The 18,286-nt window shown below is 36.2% G+C and overlaps 4 protein-coding genes across 8 annotated transcripts in view; 1 reads left to right on the forward strand and 3 right to left on the reverse strand.

Annotated features, from left to right (window-relative positions):
• ksr2 (kinase suppressor of ras 2) overlaps window positions 1–2,189 on the reverse strand; it is a 105,292-nt gene extending 103,103 nt beyond the window's left edge. For all 4 annotated transcript variants that reach the window (XM_016572758.1, XM_016572756.1, XM_016572755.1 and 1 more), the window contains exon 1: window positions 1,836–2,189. In XM_016572758.1, coding sequence (XP_016428244.1) covers window positions 1,836–2,012 — 177 coding nt within the window. In that variant the 5' untranslated portion in view covers window positions 2,013–2,189. The remainder of the gene's footprint in view (window positions 1–1,835) is intronic.
• The window catches only part of rfc5 (replication factor C (activator 1) 5), a 29,531-nt gene extending 18,964 nt beyond the window's left edge, over window positions 1–10,567 (forward strand). The window contains exons 1-11 of one of the 2 annotated variants that reach the window (XM_016572759.1): window positions 3,308–3,478; window positions 4,027–4,091; window positions 4,336–4,472; window positions 5,028–5,107; window positions 5,307–5,380; window positions 7,367–7,526; window positions 8,008–8,089; window positions 8,189–8,318; window positions 8,925–9,002; window positions 9,493–9,547; window positions 10,264–10,565. In XM_016572759.1, the coding sequence (XP_016428245.1) occupies window positions 3,432–3,478; window positions 4,027–4,091; window positions 4,336–4,472; window positions 5,028–5,107; window positions 5,307–5,380; window positions 7,367–7,526; window positions 8,008–8,089; window positions 8,189–8,318; window positions 8,925–9,002; window positions 9,493–9,547; window positions 10,264–10,360 (1,005 nt within the window). In that variant the 5' untranslated portion in view covers window positions 3,308–3,431 and the 3' untranslated portion in view covers window positions 10,361–10,565. Of the gene's footprint in view, window positions 1–3,307; window positions 3,479–4,026; window positions 4,092–4,335; window positions 4,473–5,027; window positions 5,108–5,306; window positions 5,381–7,366; window positions 7,527–8,007; window positions 8,090–8,188; window positions 8,319–8,924; window positions 9,003–9,492; window positions 9,548–10,263 lie in introns of those variants that run through there. The other variant, XM_016572760.1, reaches the window with a different exon arrangement.
• LOC107755807 (WD repeat and SOCS box-containing protein 2) lies at window positions 10,565–14,659 on the reverse strand. Its single transcript, XM_016572728.1, has 10 exons — window positions 14,596–14,659; window positions 13,813–13,981; window positions 12,553–12,737; window positions 12,295–12,426; window positions 12,087–12,187; window positions 11,561–11,619; window positions 11,423–11,461; window positions 11,262–11,354; window positions 11,030–11,143; window positions 10,565–10,885 (listed from the first exon to the last, which is right to left on the reverse strand). The coding sequence occupies exons 1-10, from the start codon at window positions 14,630–14,632 to the stop codon at window positions 10,684–10,686; spliced, it is 1,131 nt and encodes a 376-aa protein (XP_016428214.1). The 5' UTR covers window positions 14,633–14,659; the 3' UTR covers window positions 10,565–10,683.
• Window positions 14,660–16,311: 1,652 nt separating this feature from the next.
• vsig10 (V-set and immunoglobulin domain containing 10) overlaps window positions 16,312–18,286 on the reverse strand; it is an 11,003-nt gene continuing 9,028 nt past the window's right edge. Inside the window, exons 6-9 of the mRNA XM_016572740.1 lie at window positions 17,395–17,508; window positions 17,300–17,312; window positions 17,011–17,153; window positions 16,312–16,751 (exon numbers count right to left, since the gene is read on the reverse strand). Coding sequence (XP_016428226.1) covers window positions 16,690–16,751; window positions 17,011–17,153; window positions 17,300–17,312; window positions 17,395–17,508 — 332 coding nt within the window. The 3' untranslated portion in view covers window positions 16,312–16,689. The remainder of the gene's footprint in view (window positions 16,752–17,010; window positions 17,154–17,299; window positions 17,313–17,394; window positions 17,509–18,286) is intronic.

Consider the following 18,286-nt stretch of genomic DNA (forward strand, 5'->3'; position numbering starts at 1 on the left):
GGGGTGGCAATCATATTTCTGGTTGGCCGTGCCACTCTTTATCACAACCCTGCTAAAATGTAGTGCCAGTACGTGCGCTCATTGGCGCCCCCTCCTGCTGGTGGCGCCCTAGGCCACTGCCTAGCTTGCCTATGCCTAGAAACGGTACTGCCCCGGCACATAGACTCCAGGGCTCTACATTAACGCTTCATTAACGTCAGACAAAACATGATTAAAACATCAGTAACCAAAAATAACTATGTAAACACCAAAACGCAAGTATTATTTAGATTTTATTACATTTAGAGCAGGGATGTCCAAACTCGGTCCTGGAGCGCCGGTGTCCTGAAGAGTTTAGCTCCAACCCCAATTAAACACACCTGAACCAGCTAATAAAGCTCTTACTAGGCATACTAGAAACTTAAAGGCAGGTGTGTTGAGGCAAGTTGGAGCTAAACTCTGCAGGACACCGGCCCTCCAGAACCGAGTTTGGGCACCCCTGATTTAGAGTAAGTGGCGAATAGTGGATGTAGCTACTGTATATAATGCATCTATTGACGGAATAAGGTTGCGCTGCTGAGGCGAGGCTCACGCAGCCTCTCCAGGAGAAATCATGCTTTAATTTCTTTGAAAAGTATCATTTCCACCATAATTTCTTGTTTGTATATTCAAAAATATTTAAAATAATCTCATAATATTATTTAATGCAGTTGTATTTTCAGTGTAAATGATTTAATTTTATAACGTATAGATAATCATTATTATAATTGAATTTATAGATCAAAAATATAAGAATCTGAAATGAAAGTATTAATGAGATTAGTGGGAAAATGCCCTCTATAAAGGTAAAAAAAATGCCCTTGGATAAAATATAAAAACCACGCAGATTTATATGTCACAGCTGATAGAAAACTGATGAGAATATTGCTTCAGAATAAATCATATTTGCAAAAAACAAAACTATATATATATATAGCAATTATTTTAAAACAACAAATAACGAATAGGTCTATGTTATCTTATTTTACTTAGAGACATTTAACAACTCTTTAAAACAAGCCTGTGTAAACGCAAATTTTGTAGAATTTCGATGCTGTTTTGTTATAGCCTATCTGTTCTGTTGAAATCTCATCATTTGGCAACATGCTGTTCAAGGCAGTAAGCAACATGAGCTGCGAAAATTCAACAAAAGTAGCTCGAATCGAATCACTTCATTTAGAATAATCTGAATCGATTCCGATCCCACATAACTAAAGAAAAAAAAGAGTTAAAGACGTTAAAACAAAAAGTGTTACGACACTTCTCGTTCTCCCTTAAGTCTAATTGCCATCATTTTTAAAAAGCATTAAAGGCCACCCAGCTCTAGCTATCGGGTCTTTGAAAAAAAAAACATATTTGGGCGACCACTACAGTACTATAGCCAACACAAAATACTACCATCATAAGAAAATATCTGGGACATTACCTCTGGTTACATAACACAATTTAAAACAATCTCATGTTTATATTGTACGAACGACCGTTTTAATGACGAGGATGATATAAAAACGAGGATATAAATTAATGTCAACAATAGGCCCCTTTCGCTGTCCAAGTCAGCAGCGCGAGCGCACGAGCCACCTTCTTCACCACCTGCAGAATGCGCAAGCTCGCGCCTCTCACTGCAGCGCGAGCTTCTTCGTTTATTACGCCAATACAGTCAATCCCCGAGATGCAACTTTAATTGAAGACACGATCAAAGATGCGAAATTGTTTAATGTGCATGCACGCGCGCACGCATCCACTCTCGTGACATTTGTAGAAATGCTGGGGTGCAACATTTACATTTGGGCTCAGGCAAATGGATGCTTGCTTACCTCCAGCGTTCGGATTTCTTTTTGTGTCAAGTCGTTGGATGTGGCACATTTGGTCCTCAGACCTTCCAAGCTGGATATACTAATGTCTATCATGTTTTGCACCAGTTCGCACTGCTGCAAGGCTTTTTGCAAACTCAGATGATGCTCGTCGCTTTTGGTCATATTCTCCTCGTCCATAATTTGTGAGCAGTGGTCCGTCTCTTAAGTGCAGGCTACTTTTTCGCTCGATCAATTTAGAAAACACCTTGATAGTGCGTTCGTGAAAGCACGAATAATGGTGTGCGATCATGAAAAACTAGACTCTACTTGTAAGGCGATTCCATTGTTGATATTCTGATATCCTGACGGGAGTTGTCATCAGTGTTGCACAGTTTATGTTTGATGCTCCTGCTTGACTCTACCATAATAGATAGAACAGATATTGAAGGAAGGAAGGCAAAAATACAAATCAGATCCTCGCTGCGGTGGCATCAGCTAGATCCATTGCGCGCGTGAGAAATACAACACAAATTGTGACATCTTTGTCATAGATGATAAAGGAGAACGTTAGGCGTTATTTCTTAAAGATAACGTCTGATTTGACTGCACGTATTCCCCTTCTGGACCATTATCAGCTGCATCCCGGCGCTCCCCCATCACACCGACATGTTCGCGTCAATCAAATTCACAGCATCAGCATCGCATCGCCGACACAAGCAGGGGAGAGAGTTCTCGCGAGATAAGCATCAATGCAGTGAGCTCACTGATTGAACTCGGAGAACCTTTTTTTAATCAAACCACTGTTTTATATGCTCAAGTTCTATAAAAAGTAGTTGAACTGCCTGTCAAATGAAAGTTGCCCCGCTTGCATTTCCAAGTGCAGCCTATACTTTAAAATCGACAAGCATCATCTTCACCTATCAATGTTAGAATATACAGCAATATAAACTGCAGATCAGGTGCATCCATTTAAAATAATAATAATAATATGACTAAGATGGTTTACTCGTTTTAGATGGTTTGCACTGGTCTAACAGCCACAGACCAACCTAGTAGACCAGCCAAGACCAGCAAACCAGCCCAGGCCATACCATTACTTTTTTACCTCTGTTTTTTAAGTATCTAATTTTAATTTCCACTGCAGACCTGTATAATTAAATTTTCATTGTATACTTGTATAAAGTATGGCTGGAATGACAACAAACAAATTCGAATAAGCAACACTGAATAAAAATCACCCCTGCTAAAGCTTTATGCGCTTTATCATTTTGCGTGAACACTAAATCACGCCTAAATACTTACAGTAACTGCTCCAATATCGTATTAGGGAATACAATTGCTTTTTGATGAATACATCCTTTTTAAACATGATACTTTGGAGGGCACCAAGCATATCGTAGACACGGCCAACGGAGAGTGACTTTGAATTTCTCTTAAACTCTTATTATGAAATCACAGCAAGAGAGTTCATCGTTAAACCCCGCCTTCATTAAATTCGCGCTTCTGATTGGTCGAGAATCTGGCAGCAAGCGACGTTCCCGGACGGAAATCTCTGTGTAGTAGTCAGAAAAACGCGCCAAAGCACATCGCGGGGTTGATTGAACAAAATAAAAGAGAATGGCATCAACAAGTAAAACACAACCTCAGACGAGAAATTTACCATGGTAATTGCGATCTTGTGTTCTTAGCTGATAGTTAAAAGGTGTTTATGTTACTCGAGACATTGTTTAGCCGACATGTGCAGCATTGCACAAGTTTGCTTTGTTTACATTTGAATTGCGCTTATTCTCCACTTTTGTCCATATGAATTTATGAGTATTACACCACTATGGGCTGTAGTTGAGCTCGTCATGTAGTATGTATGAAATGTATACACAAGAACGTATCAGACCTGTATTATTATTATGACAGCTGACATCGTATCATATTGATGGAGAAAAGCGATGATAAGTCAAGTGAATCAGTCAGTTCACTGCAAAATAGTCCTTATTAAAGCACATTTCTGAAATGATAAACTCTTTATTAATACTATCTATTTATTATGACAGTTAATGCCATTATAGTAATACCGTAATGTTAATATGGGGTCATTTAAAAAAGGTAAGAACGATTATTTGAGTTGCTGTCACTCCATTAGACTTAAACAATATGATAAAACACAAACGTGTTAAAACGCTAAGTGTTTTAAAAAATAATATTTCTTGATTTTCAGGGTTGAAAAGTACAGGCCACAGACATTAGATGACCTCATCTCGCATCAAGACATCCTGAGCACAAGTAAGCAATGATATGTACAGATTATAAAATGTACTCTTCCATTATTGTTATTAATAAATTAAGATTTGCACTGTAATGCTGATTTACAGAAGTGTCCTTAAAGGAATTGTTTAACCAAAATTAAAATTCAGTTGCATCCATGTTGAATTTCAGTTTGGTACTTACACAAAACTATATGGCTTCAGAAGACGTAAATATATAGCATACATTTTTAAAAAACATCTACTTTCTTTATCTTCCACAGTCCAGAGGTTCATCAGTGAAGAACGATTGCCTCATCTGCTCTTCTATGGACCTCCAGGAACAGGAAAGACCTCTACAATACTAGCATGTGCTAAACAGCTGTACAAAGATAAAGAGTTCAACTCTATGGTCCTGGAGGTACTGTAGAAGTTTGTCTGCAGATGTTTTAAGAATGCATATGTTTGGTGTATTTCTCCCCATGCCAAAACATATGTGGTCATCCATTTAAAAGAATAGTTCACCCAAAAATGAAAATTAGCTGAAAGTTTACTCACCCTCAGGCCATCCAAGGTGATGAGTTTGTTTCTTCATCAGAACAGATTTGGAGAAATTTAGCATTGCATCACTTACTCACCAATGGATCCTCTGCAGTGAATGGGTGCCGTCAGAATGAGAGTCCAAACAGGTGATTAAAAACATCACAATAATACACACGACTCCAGTCCATCAGTTAGCGTCTTGTGAAGTGAAAAGCTGCATGTTTGTAATGAACAAATCCATCGAGAAACGTTTTACTTCAAATCATTGCTTCCGGCTAAAATAGGGTCCTCTGTCTATAATATTGCTTTCTCCAAATCTGTTCCGATGAAGAAACAAACTGTTCTACATCTTGGATGGCCTGAGGGTGAGTACATTTTCGGTACATTTTATTTTTTTTTGTAATGCAAACTATTGTGTATTTTACTTCATCAGCTCAATGCGTCAGATGACCGTGGCATAGACGTGGTGAGGGGACCGATCCTCAGCTTTTCCAGCACACGAACCATCTTCAAGTAAGAACAGTACTCACCCTTACATCCCATTCATGAACAATTTGTATGATATAATATCTGTTCTCACATACAACAATGTATTACAGGTGTTTAAGAATGTCGTTTTCATGTAGCAACTATTGAATGACACCTGGTCTGTAGGTTGTTATTGCATTAAAATATTTACTGTTGTTGTAAAATAATTTACTGCTTCTTGTAGGAAAGGCTTTAAGCTGGTGATCCTGGACGAGGCGGATGCTATGACCCAGGACGCACAGAATGCTTTAAGGAGAGGTAGTGTACCATCTGCCCCTCTATCAGCTCACCTGCTGAGCCCCCAAATGGCCCGATGGCAGAAGAATAGGGTTCTGCCATTTCACTGTCCACAGTGAGACATGAATGAGAGCTGTGTGATTATGATTGGAAAATATTTAGAGTTTAAGGTTGACTTTGACAAAGCATCTGATTTTATGAAAAAAACGGTGTGCTTTATTTTAGGTTTTAAAATGTAAGAATGCCTATTCTGCATATCTTAATAGTTAAGGATCTATTTTTTATGTTATTATTATTATTTTAATTTAATTCCTTTTATATTCTTCATTTAAAATATTTGTATTATTTAAAGTAATAATTATTTTATTTTGAGACATGAATAAGCATTGTGATTGGAATAAAATATTTAAAGAGTTTAAATATCTATTTAGTATCTAGTATCTATTTTTAATTATTACTATTTCATATATTTTATTATTTAAATTATTTTTATTATATTTTGAGACATGAATGAGAGTAGTGTGATTGGGAAAAAATATTTAGAGTTAATTTTGTCAATATTTGTGATATTTAGGATAATATCACAAATATTTAAAATGTAAGAATGTGTGTTCTGGATATCATAGATAAACAGGGCTCGCAAAATCGCTAGCCCGACGTCCCGGGGCTATTGATTGTTCCAGTCGGGTTACCAAAATGTATCACCACTCTGCCCGACGGGCTATCTTAAAGGGGTCTTATTATGCTTTTTCACTTTTTGAATTTTAGTCAGTGTCTATGTTGGGCATAAAAAAGATCTTCAAACGTACAAATCTCAAAGTCCACTCCAAAGGGAGATATTTCGTTTTTAAAAAATCCCTTTTCAAGAACTACAACGAACGGCTCGTTTGGACTACAGCGTTTTTTTTGGGGGGTTTTGTGATATCACAAAGCGGCCCATTAGAATATCATTAAAATAATTCCCGCCTACGAAAATTCGAATGGTTGGGGGGTGGGGAGGGGCGAGGTCGTGGTTAGAACGCTTGGTTGAGTGCATCAGACAAGACTACGAAGAAGTGCTGCTGTAGCATCAAGTTTTGGCAAGTTATTACGCATGCACCTGAATAATTATGTATGTAAATATGTATGTTACAATTATGAAAACGTTTTTATAATAAATTGCTGACAGTACAATACTGGACAATGATGTAATCTGCAGAATTTATGTTTCAATTATGAGACTACAGTGTTTCCCATGCATTGAATGCGGGTGTTTTTATATCACTGTATTTCTGAAGGAAACCGACTGTCTTCAGAAAATTGGATGTCATTTTCATTTAATCTTGCATGTAATGTCTGATAAAGCAGTGTTTTTTTGAGCGGAGCTCTGCTTTGTGTACAGCCGTTACCGGGGAAACCTTGATCTCTACCACTCCAACAGCGCCTCCTGCTGGCAGATAATGAGTTTGCATATATTTGCCGCCTGGGAAACACTGGACTATGTTATAAATAAATTAAACTGTATAACAGTTTCACTGCAATTCATGTTATAATGTTAGAATTAAAGAACAATAAAAATAATACATATGCACTTAACAATAACGGAGTTTCAAGTCAAAACGCAGCGCGGATGTCTTTATTTGAATGTATCTGAAGGGAACCGACTGTCCTCAGAAACGTGTCGTTGGCATTTTAATTTCATTTGACCTATAATTCCTGATAAAGCAGCATTTATGAGCGCGGAGCTGCTTTGTGTACAGCCGTTACCGGGGAAACCGCAATATTTCAGCGCTCCTACCTGCCCGAAGGGCTACCAGGGATTTTTAAATTTTGCGAGCTCTGATAAAGATCTATTCTTTATTATTATTATTATTAAATGTATTTTATATAATTCTTCATTTTAAATATTCTTCTGATTTAAAATTATGCATTTTATTTTATTTTTTCAATCCTGTTGGAGATTTTTTTATGCAGACTTTATTAAGCCACACCTGATTTTCTCTCTCTCTCTCTCTCTCTTTCTGTCAGTCATTGAGAAGTTCACAGAGAACACGCGTTTCTGTCTGATCTGTAACTACCTTTCAAAGATCATACCTGCGCTGCAGTCTCGATGCACACGGTTTCGTTTCGGCCCCCTGTCCCAGAGCCAGATGATTCCCAGACTAGAGCATGTGATACAGCAAGAGAGGTGAGACTCTCATCACAGCCAATCCAGGTCAAGTGGATGTTATTTCTGAATTAAATTAATGTTGAATTGATTGCATTCTGAAAGAAATCCATACCACTCCATTTTTATAGATTTTTTTTTTCTCCAGAAAATTAAAAAATGTATTTATATTTTTATGTAGTTAGAGGCAAGACATCTTTTGTGCCGGTTGAAGATAGAGCAACATTGAAATGACAGTATTAAGACGTCTAGTGTTTTGAAATGAATGTTTGGATCATATCTAAAGTGAGTCATCAGATGGATCCACTCAAAAGACCCTGAACACAAAAGACCCTGGCTGGAGTGACCCAGCCCATTTGATTAAAAAACTCTTCACACAAACACACATTTTATATGGGCTCTGCCCTCTGGCACAGGACACAACTTTGAGCAAATAAAACCAAACATTGTATTTCCCTAGCATAGATTCATAAATATTTAAAAATCTGTTTTTCACTGATAGCATTGACATCACTCCAGATGGCATGAAGGCCATTGTGACCCTCTCAACAGGAGACATGAGGCGATCATTAAATATTTTACAGGTTTGTATCATATGTAAAAGTGATTTGTGGTTTGTTATGTTGCTGCTGGTATGAAAAATATGAATGAGAAATATCTGTAATGTGTGTTCTCATGTACAGAGTACCCATATGGCCTATGGGAAGGTGACGGAGGAGACGGTGTACACATGTACTGGACATCCTCTTAGATCAGACATCGCCAACATACTGGACTGGGCCCTCAATAAAGACTTCACCACTGCATATAAGCGTATCCTTTTTACTCTAGTGTTTGGTTAGTTATCCAAGCTTTACAGCTCATAATAGCACATAACCTTTTTTTTTTTGGTTTGTTTGTTTGTTTGTTTTTTTTATAAGAAATGGGATCAAAGTCACCGGTTCGCTTTGGATGACAGCATCTACAAAACGTCTGTTTGTAGATATTAATAATAATAACAACAATCAATAAATGAATAAAGTAAATCATTAAATTTATACATAAATATATCTATATTTACAAACATTTTATCCATATCAGGAAAATGACAACAGAGATTATGCTCAATGTATGCTAATCTGCTACATTTGTGGTTTATACATGTAATATTGTGACTATGTAAAATCAAACATAACATTTCTTTAATAATTATTACTATAGAAAAAGGAATAAAAAAGAATTATATATATATATATAATTATATATGCTATTATGATGATTATGTATTTTATAAAAAAAAAAAGTATTTTTAATATTGATATTTATAATTTAATAAACAATATTTTATTAATGATATTTAACGGTTTATACAGGAATAGGAATTGTAAGTTGCTGATATTAGTTTATGACGTTTCCAAAGTCCTTATCTGGGTTCAACAGAAATTCTGCAGCTCAAAACTCTAAAAGGTCTGGCACTTCATGACATTTTAACTGAAGTCCATCTTCTCATTCACCGTGGTAAGACTACACTTTTAATTCAGCCTTGCATGGCTCTTTAATCAGTTCCTCTTCAAAATAACCAAAGCAGTGCAGAGTCTAGTTGAGGCCTGGAACGCCACACACAACCTATCACAACTTTGATATAGTGATGAGCTACATGTTTTCCCTGCCCTTGTTACCATGGAGATCCTTTTGTGGTCGTCATGGAAACCGGTTGTTCTTGTTTTTAAAGGACGCCTGTTAGAAGTAGCAGAGTGTAGCGTGCTTCACACTAAATATTACACTATTTTCAGAAACCAGACTGCAATAATGAGTAAAATGGCAAAACAATTTTTATCACACAGCATGCCAGGTTTTCTGTGGGGTTTTTTTATGTTTTAAAATAACAAAAAAAAGATGTTTAGATTAGATCATTTTTAATCTGATTTGTTGGTCACACAATCAAAGTGTTGTTTGAGCACAGTTAGGTGGGTTAATTTTGCTCTAATGTTTCGTGTCTCTATTTCAGTGGACTTCCCACCCTCCATCCGCATGGGCTTGCTTATAAAGCTTGCAGATATTGAGTGAGTACATTCATTATGTCAAGTTATTTAGTAAATCGGTAGAGAAGTGTGTACACTGCTCTATTTATGACTGTTTGATTACTTAAATATGAATGAAGCAAACAGCACCACACTCACATTTGCCGCATGGATACTTTATCTACATGAACTCAACTATAAATAATAACTATAAATATTGTACAGCATATACAATCAAATTAATACTTTAATTCTGCAAGGATGCATTAAATTGGTCAAAAGTGACAGCAAAGTCATTTATAATATTTATATTTCAAATAAATGCTGTTCTTTTGAACTTTCTACTCAAAGAATCCTTAAAATGTATCACGTTTGCTCAAAAATATTAAGCAGCACAGCTGTTTTCAACATTGGTAATAATAATAAATGTTTCTTGAGCAGCAAATCAGCATAGAATGATTTCTGAAAGATCATGTGACACTGAAGACTGGAGTAACAATGCTGAAAATTCAGCTTTGCATTACAATAAATTACATTTTTAAATATATTAAAAGTTCTTTTAAATTGTATATTTCACAATATTGCTGTTTTTACTGTATTTTTTTAATCAAATGATTGCAGCCTTAGTGAGAATAAGAGACTTTTAAATACCATTAATAAATCATACCAACCCCAAACGTTTGAACGGTAGATACATTTTATTATTATATACTTGAGTGAGCATCTTCAAATTCTGTTCTTTCCTTTTTAACCAAAAGGTATCGTCTGGCCTCTGGAACCAATGAGAAGATCCAGCTGAGCTCAATGGTTGCAGCTTTCCAGGCTGTTAGAGACATCGTAGTCAGCGATAGATAGACCACACTTTGAAAGGGTTATGTAACATAGATCCATGATGTCATGAGAGGAAGTTGTTTACTTCATATTGTTCTGACAAAAAAACCGATGCGCAGAACCCTGTAATATTTTTGAAATGTTTATTTTTTATGCTTGAAATAAAGCTTGTCTCAGTACTTTGTAAAAGAAATGCTACATTTTCAAAGTAGTTATGTAAAAAATAAAGTCTTTAAATAAATATTTCAAGTCTTTGTTTTGAAAGCATAACCGTCTGGGGGAATTAGGCATCCTAGAAAATTATGCAACATTTAAAGCAAAGTTTGACCCACAAACATTACTTATTTTCATCTGCAGTGTTCTTCACAATATACGATCTTTTGCTTTGGAACGTCCCTGTAAGTAAGGTATTCCAGGATTTTTTTCGGCAAGGGAAGAGCCTCCACCTGATAGGTTGAAATGGAGAATCTCAGGGCGATCCGGCACAGATGCTTAAGGCTCGGAACGAGATGAGGAACTCTCCAGAATTTTACATGTCCATCTCTGCACCTACAATCAAATATAAAGACGTTCTTAATATTTATTCCAGTATACAAGCAGGGGGAAAAAACAGCCCCTAAAGTTTCTAGAGTAAACACTGAGCCGAAACTGAATATAAATGATGTTCCAACACAATTATGTGACTTGCAGTACCCTGTAGCAATGACGCCCCCATGTGGATGGAAAGCACAGCACACGCCACTGGCTCGGTTGTGATCAGTGTCTGCGACTAGTTTATCTTGTTCCATATCACAGATCCGTAACGCCCTGCAACACAGTACAGTCAGTGTCATCAGTAACAACAGCGAAAGGTGTGAGGTCACAAGGGTGATGTCCGGTAGGTAATGTAGCTCTGAAGATCTCAAATAGATGGTTCACTGCTCACCTGTAGTCTTTGAAAGCCAGCAGCAGACCAACCGGAGAGAAGCTAAGAGATGTCAGTAGACTGTCACTTCTGTAAGCACACAGCTCACAGTTTCTGGAAAGAGAAGCAAGTATTTTTTACAACAATTTCCAACATACAGTTTATTGTGACGCATAGTTTACCCGAGTAATCCACACGACGCCAGTCCATCAATTAACATCCTATGAAGTGAAAAGATGTGTCATTGATATGTTTTTAACTTCAAAATGTTGAGTCCTCTATCCATAATCAGGGGTGCAGTAACGGGCGAAGGTTAGGACGATTCTAAGGGCCTGACGAGGGAGAGGGGGCCCGAACGCGAGTGAAAAAGCCATCTCGTCTGAATCAGGAGAGAAATATGCACAGATCAAGCACCGTTTACAAGCGAACAGTTCTAAACAAATGTGTTGATAAATTTAGACTTTTTTTTTTTTTGGCCTCGTAGTTTGGCCAGAAGTGATGGTTTAAAGTTAAAACATCTTAATGATGGATTTGTTTCTTACAGCTTTTCACTTCACAAGGTGTTAACTGATGGACTGGAGTCATGTGGATTATTTGCAGATTATTGTGATGTTTTCATCAGCTGTTTGGACTCTCATTCTGACGGCACCCATTCACTGCAGAGGATCCATTGGCGAGCAAGTGATGTAATGCTAAATTTCTCTAAATCTGTTCTGATGAAGAAACACATAGCAAAATCAATAAAATTTATGAAAATTAAAACTGAAAATATAAAAATAAAAGCTAATTCAAAACATTAATTAATTAGGTATCAGTACATAAATAATACTAAAATAAGAAACTCACAGAGTCATGGCTGCAAATAGAGGTGATCACACTGCTGTCAGGTGATATGGAACATCTGAAGACCCAGCAGTTTGGACCCCGCAGCACATGGGGACTGGTGCCTGCAAATATCAGCAATACAATCTTCATAAGTACAAAATTAAAGGTCATGAAAACTTACTTTCATCCCATTGCAAAGATACGTTGCTTCCACATCAGATGCTCTGACCTTTCTTCGCCAAGTCCCATATCCTTAAAGTTTTATCTCGGGAGGCCGATACAAGCGTGAGACTTCCATTTGGAGTGAAGACTAAATCCCTGACAGGAGCCTGATGTCCGGTTAGAGTAAACCGCAGATTTCCTGAAGACAGAATAGGGATTTACTAACATATTAAACCTAATATTACATGTGCTTAACACCATGCTGTTAATATTTAGACCAATCTAAGTTCTTGATGGTGAAACTGAGTCCAGAGTTCAATCTTACCAGTTGAGACGACCCACACTTGGATCACGCCGTTGTTCAGACCAATGGCCAGCAGTAGCTCATGATAATGTCCGTTTTGATGTGAAGCATCCACTTGGGTAGACAGGCAGGGACCAAACGCCAGTGCCCACACCGTCTGCCTGCAGTTAAGTGTCTTCTCTTCAATGCATACAGCTTCGGCACTACTGTTAATACAAAGAAGAACAGAAGAAGTTTCAGCTGTGCTCTACATCCAAGTATGAGACGTTCCGGCTCAGCTTCCTTCATTGTTCCACATTACCCTGTGACTTTATGTAAAAAAAAAAGTACTGTGGTAGTACCATGGTACAGTAATGGTATCAAAAGATACCATTACTGTACCATGGTACTGTGATATATACCATGGTACTGAATTAGTACATTCATTTACCATATGGTAAAGAATATACGCTCAAAAATACCATGGTACATTTTTGGATGGACTATAGTTACTTGGAATCAGTCCTGTGGTACTTTTTATAAGGATTGTAGTAAAATAGTTTTGTCAATGAATTAATAAAATACTTTGATATATTAAAATAGTATTTTCAATCAATCAATCAAACAATAAAATACTTTGATATATACATTGTACTGTATATTTCTATATATAAACATCAGTGTTATTTTAGTATCATTGAGATTGTATTATTTTATTAATATGTGAAATTAGTTTTTATTTTTCAATTTTCATTTTAATTAAAGTTAATTAAGGTTTTAGGATTTTTTCTTGTGAGTTTATGTCATTTTATAAATGTGGTTGTGTGCGTGCATGCCGTGTGTGTGTGTGTGTCTCTGTTGGATAGCGCTCAGTTCGAAGTGATTTCTGAAGGATCATGTGACACTGAAGACTGGAGTAATGATGCTGAAAAAAAATCAGCTTTGAAATCACAGGAATAAATTACATTTTAAAATATATTCAAATAGAAAGCAGTTATTTTAAATAGGAAACATATTTCACAATATTACTGCTTTTGCGGTATTTAGGATCAAATAAACTCAGGCTTGATAAGCAGAAGAGAATTCTTCTGTTTAAAAACTTTTGACTGGTTGTATATATATTTTTTAATGGTAAACCAGCCAACAAGGACTGGTTTCAGCTGTTTTTTTCAGCGGTGATATTATTATTATTTTATTTTTTTGTGACAGTTTGAATGTTCTCCCATAGTAGTAATTTATTGTGGTGTTGATATAAGCCTATATTTATTAAACCATTGTGTTATCTTCTGAACATAGACGCACTCTTCGGATGTCAGCGGCCAGGAGAGCAGTTTGACGATGCCGTATCCCATCGACCAGGCAAAAGAAGATCCGTCCGGGGAGAAGCGGACGCTCCATGTCTCGCAGCCGGCGGAGCCGTACAGACGCGGGTGATGAGCGGGTTTCAGCTCCGCGATCAGATCATGCGGTTCTGTCACAATCGGTCTTTGTCAGGTGACGTCACACTCACGAGAATCGAAGTGCATTTTGGGTATCGCCGCCATTTGTAAGGTATCAAAGCCGAGGTGTTCTGTAGTTGGAGAATTGTCTTTTTCATTTGATTTAAAATGGTACGTTCTTGTTGTGTTAAAGTCTGCAATAGTGAATTACATGATAGAAAAGGTCAAAAACTCACCACGAAGAAAGATATTTTAGGTCTCACACTTGAAAAAAATTAATCATCATCAGTGACAAATTACATAAATTACGGTTCCTAAAAAAATTTGCTGAGATTATCTCGGAACCGTATCTACTTGGTTTGCATCTGTTTCTCCAGTATGACGATTTAATCGGTCTTTACTGCACGGCTCTGTACACTTTTAGTTCACTGCTCAATGCAACGATACCTTCAAAATGGCGCCTCGGTGACGTCACACATAATAAACGCACGTGACTGGCAAAGACCGATTAACGAGACCTGTCATTTACAAAAACAAATGCGCATATCCGGAACTACTCCTAGCCTACAAATATAAAAACGTATTTTCCTCTTACACCAAATGCATATGCTTATATATCCTCTAAGGTGTGTGTGAATCAACTTACCTTTGACAGTGCAACCTCGAAACGAAGTGCACATCATCTTACCACTAAAATCGTGTATGCATAATTTCACCTCTCCTCTGCATTCATTTCACTAGGGGGCGTGGCCAGATGGGCAAACCACGTGACCCCGTCGTCGAGTGTATCATAAAGGGACTTTGGTATCATTCTCAGTACAGTACATACTTGGGTGTGTCTACTGTATATTTACGGTGTGTTTTATACTTATGTCATTCACATCTCAGGTATCGTGATTTTACAGCTTTGAATACATTTTATTTTACAATGTCATTTAAAGCTAGTTTACTCTAAGTTTTTTTTTTTTTTTATGTGGCCAGGAGTGGCCGTGGCCACCACTGACCTAAGCTTGGCCACCCCACTCACAACTGCAGTTTTTGTGTCTTTATTTCTTGACAAGAAATGCAAACTTTCCTGCCCTGTCAGGCGTTTTGCTGTGCTCACTGCGCAGTGCGCACACTCTGACTTCAACTGTATGCAAATAGTTGCAAAACTGTGCAAGCATGTATGTATGCATCATTTACGTCTCTCAAATGCATGTACTAAAATATTCTGCAATTCGAGATCACAATAAAGGCGCAAGCTGATATGTATTTTTTTTTTTTGTAATTTAATGCACAATTAAATGTGAGCACAGTGCACTTGTAATAGGAAATATGCGCTAATTTTTAGTTAATTTGTAAAGTACGAAAATTAAACTATAGGTTATTTAAATTAAGAAAATAATTAATTTTACATTCTGGCATTTATGTGTTGACTTGCGCCCTTTTTCACATTCTTGCACATGGGGATTCAAAAGAGAACTTTTTTTCCCCCTTTGTAGAGTTCAATTTAGGTATGATAGAACTGTTGCAGTTAATTTATTTTGACAACTAATAGAATGTTAAACATTCACTGTTTACTTTTTCAAAGTTCATTGATTAAGTGAAGGTTGAGTAAACTTTGAACTAGTTATCTGCATGTCTCATCCATGAGTACGCAATGATGGAGAACAAGCCTTTGGTGGTGTTGAGAACCAGAACCAAGCTGACTAAGCAATAAGCCCCTTTATTAAAATACCTGGAGATGAGGAATAATACAATCACTGTCATATTCACTCAGTATTACGTGATCTAATTCACATCTCAATTACAATTGAGTACAAATTAATTGTATTCAGTTGTGTTTTAGGCACTAAAACGGTCCAGTTTTATAGTCAAACATTTTTATATTGAAATAATGAAGATTTCTGTGCCACCCCAGACTGGTTGCTGACCCCTTCCTGGCCACCCCTATGAAAACATCCTGGCTCCACCACTGGTTTTATATATTACTGAAACTGTATATCGACATAATTTAAGCAGACCCCCTAATTCTCATTATTAAAAAGATCTACTTTTTAATTATGTAATGCCAAAAATTACGATATTATTAAAATTGTATTTATACACAATGTTAGTATTTGTTGTAATGCCTTCAACTTAGGCTTAAATTTTAAGCAATATATATATATATATATATATACATACATATATATATGGATGATCTCATTACTGTATTACAATCTGAAAAGAAATCTCCATTGAGAAAATGAGAATTTTAACACAAGTTAGTAAAATGTCTGGATGTTTTACAGTAATGAGAATTGAAAGGAAATCTACTTAATTGTCATGAAAATAAATTAACAATGCAGAGAAATTGCAATGGTACAAAATAGGCCTCCCTTAAGTTTATTATTATTGTTGTTGTTGTTATTATTTAGCCAATATGAGCCAGATATATTTTGTTGAAATTCACCCATAAATAAAGAAAGCATTATTCAAACCAGTTCAAGTAACAATAACATTTCATAACACAGTATGGAGTGGTAAAAGTGTTAATTGATGTGAGGCCAGTATATTAAAACCTAATACTGAAAATAAAAACGGGGCCTCTCTAAAATAAGTTTAAGATCTTTACACTTTACACAGATTGCTGGAATATTATACAAGGATAATATCAAACAACAACAAACAAATAATTTAGCAGAGTTGACCATTTTGAAGAATTACTTTTCTGTACATTTAAACTGATAACTAGCTGTTTTGCTGACTGTTGTACTTATTCTGGATGTGTTTGATCGTTGTGTTGATTGGTACTGTCTGCCTTATCTTCATGATCACCTGTAAAATATACACACACGTGTTTCAGCATATCCGAAAGTACAAAAAAAAAAACACAATTCATCATCATTCTCTCATATTTCCAGGTTTTTCAACTGAACAAAAGTCATTTCTCAAACTTGCCTTGCTTATATTTGCTCAAGTCTTGTTTAATTTCTTCATTATGTAAGATTTCCCAGTTCCCAATTCTTTCAAAATAAACTCCTTTTGATATTATAACACAAATGTCTAAACAATACTCGGGAAACCGTTAACTTACTGGATGGTATTCTGTGAATCTCTACGAGTGTGGTTGCATGTCCGTTTGTCAGCGGAGGGAGTTGTGGAACAGTATGATGGAAAATTTCCTCTTCATCTGAGTCCACCAAACTCAGTATATCCCCTCTGTCATCATCTAAATGACTAGAAAGAAAATGTTACAATGCCTCAGCTTTACACATCCTTACCAGCACGTTATATGTACAAAGACAATAAACGTATATTTTGGAATAATGCTGACATATTACTATGATTATTAATGAGTTGTAATGTTTTGCGGTCATACTTACCTAAATCCTAAACCTGAAAAATAAAAATATACATTTATACAAAAAATCTTTATATAAAGAGTTTTATTTAGCAACTCAGTATGCAAAATACTTACCAATACAAATTCTATCCCGCTTTGAATATACTGTTACACCAACAGTGACTCCAATCATCATTATCAAAATGGAAACAAAGACACCAACTACGGCCCCTCCATTACCTGCAGAAGCTGAGAACAAAGATTAAACAGTCATACTGTACACAGTCTGAAACTTCTTTTATTACAAAGGGGAGAAGTTCACGTGGAGGATGTTGTGTAATACTTCTGCAAAGGGAGAGGTATTACAGAGCAATATCAGAAACATCTTGTCTGATCACATTCATGCAGGTATCATCATCACTAATATTTGAAGTATCTACAGATCTGACCTCTGATGTATTTTTTAAAACATGCGTCTCATTCTTAAACAACTGAAATCATACGGTTTTACTGTGAATCTCACATATCCTGTCAAGAACTTCAAAATCAAAAGAAAAAAAATAAAAGAAAAAAATATTTTGCTTATAGTAAATAAAGCTTGTTGTAAGGACTATTTAAGATACAACGTGACATTATTTTCATGACAGTTTTCCATGAAATTCTACCATATTGCAAATTGGATAATGTTCATATTTGTAAGGCAAATTATAACTGTACATATGTGTCTAATATATACACTGAACAAAATTATAAACGCAAAACTTTTTTGCTTTTGCCCCCATTTTTCATGAGCTGAACTCAAAGATCTAAGACTTTTTCTATGTACACAAAAGGCCTATTTCTCTCAAATATTGTTCACAAATCTGTCTAAATCTGTGTTAGTGAGCACTTCTCCTTTGCCGAGATAATCCATCCACCTCACAGGTGTGGCATATCAAGATGCTGATTAGACAACATGATTATTGCACAGGTGTGCCTTAAGCTGCCCACAATAAAAGGCCACTCTAAAATGTACAGTTTTACTGTA

The sequence above is a fragment of the Sinocyclocheilus rhinocerous genome, unplaced genomic scaffold (genome assembly GCF_001515625.1).
Source record: "Sinocyclocheilus rhinocerous isolate Xijiao unplaced genomic scaffold, SAMN03320098_v1.1 scaffold352, whole genome shotgun sequence".
Lineage (NCBI taxonomy): Eukaryota > Metazoa > Chordata > Actinopteri > Cypriniformes > Cyprinidae > Sinocyclocheilus > Sinocyclocheilus rhinocerous.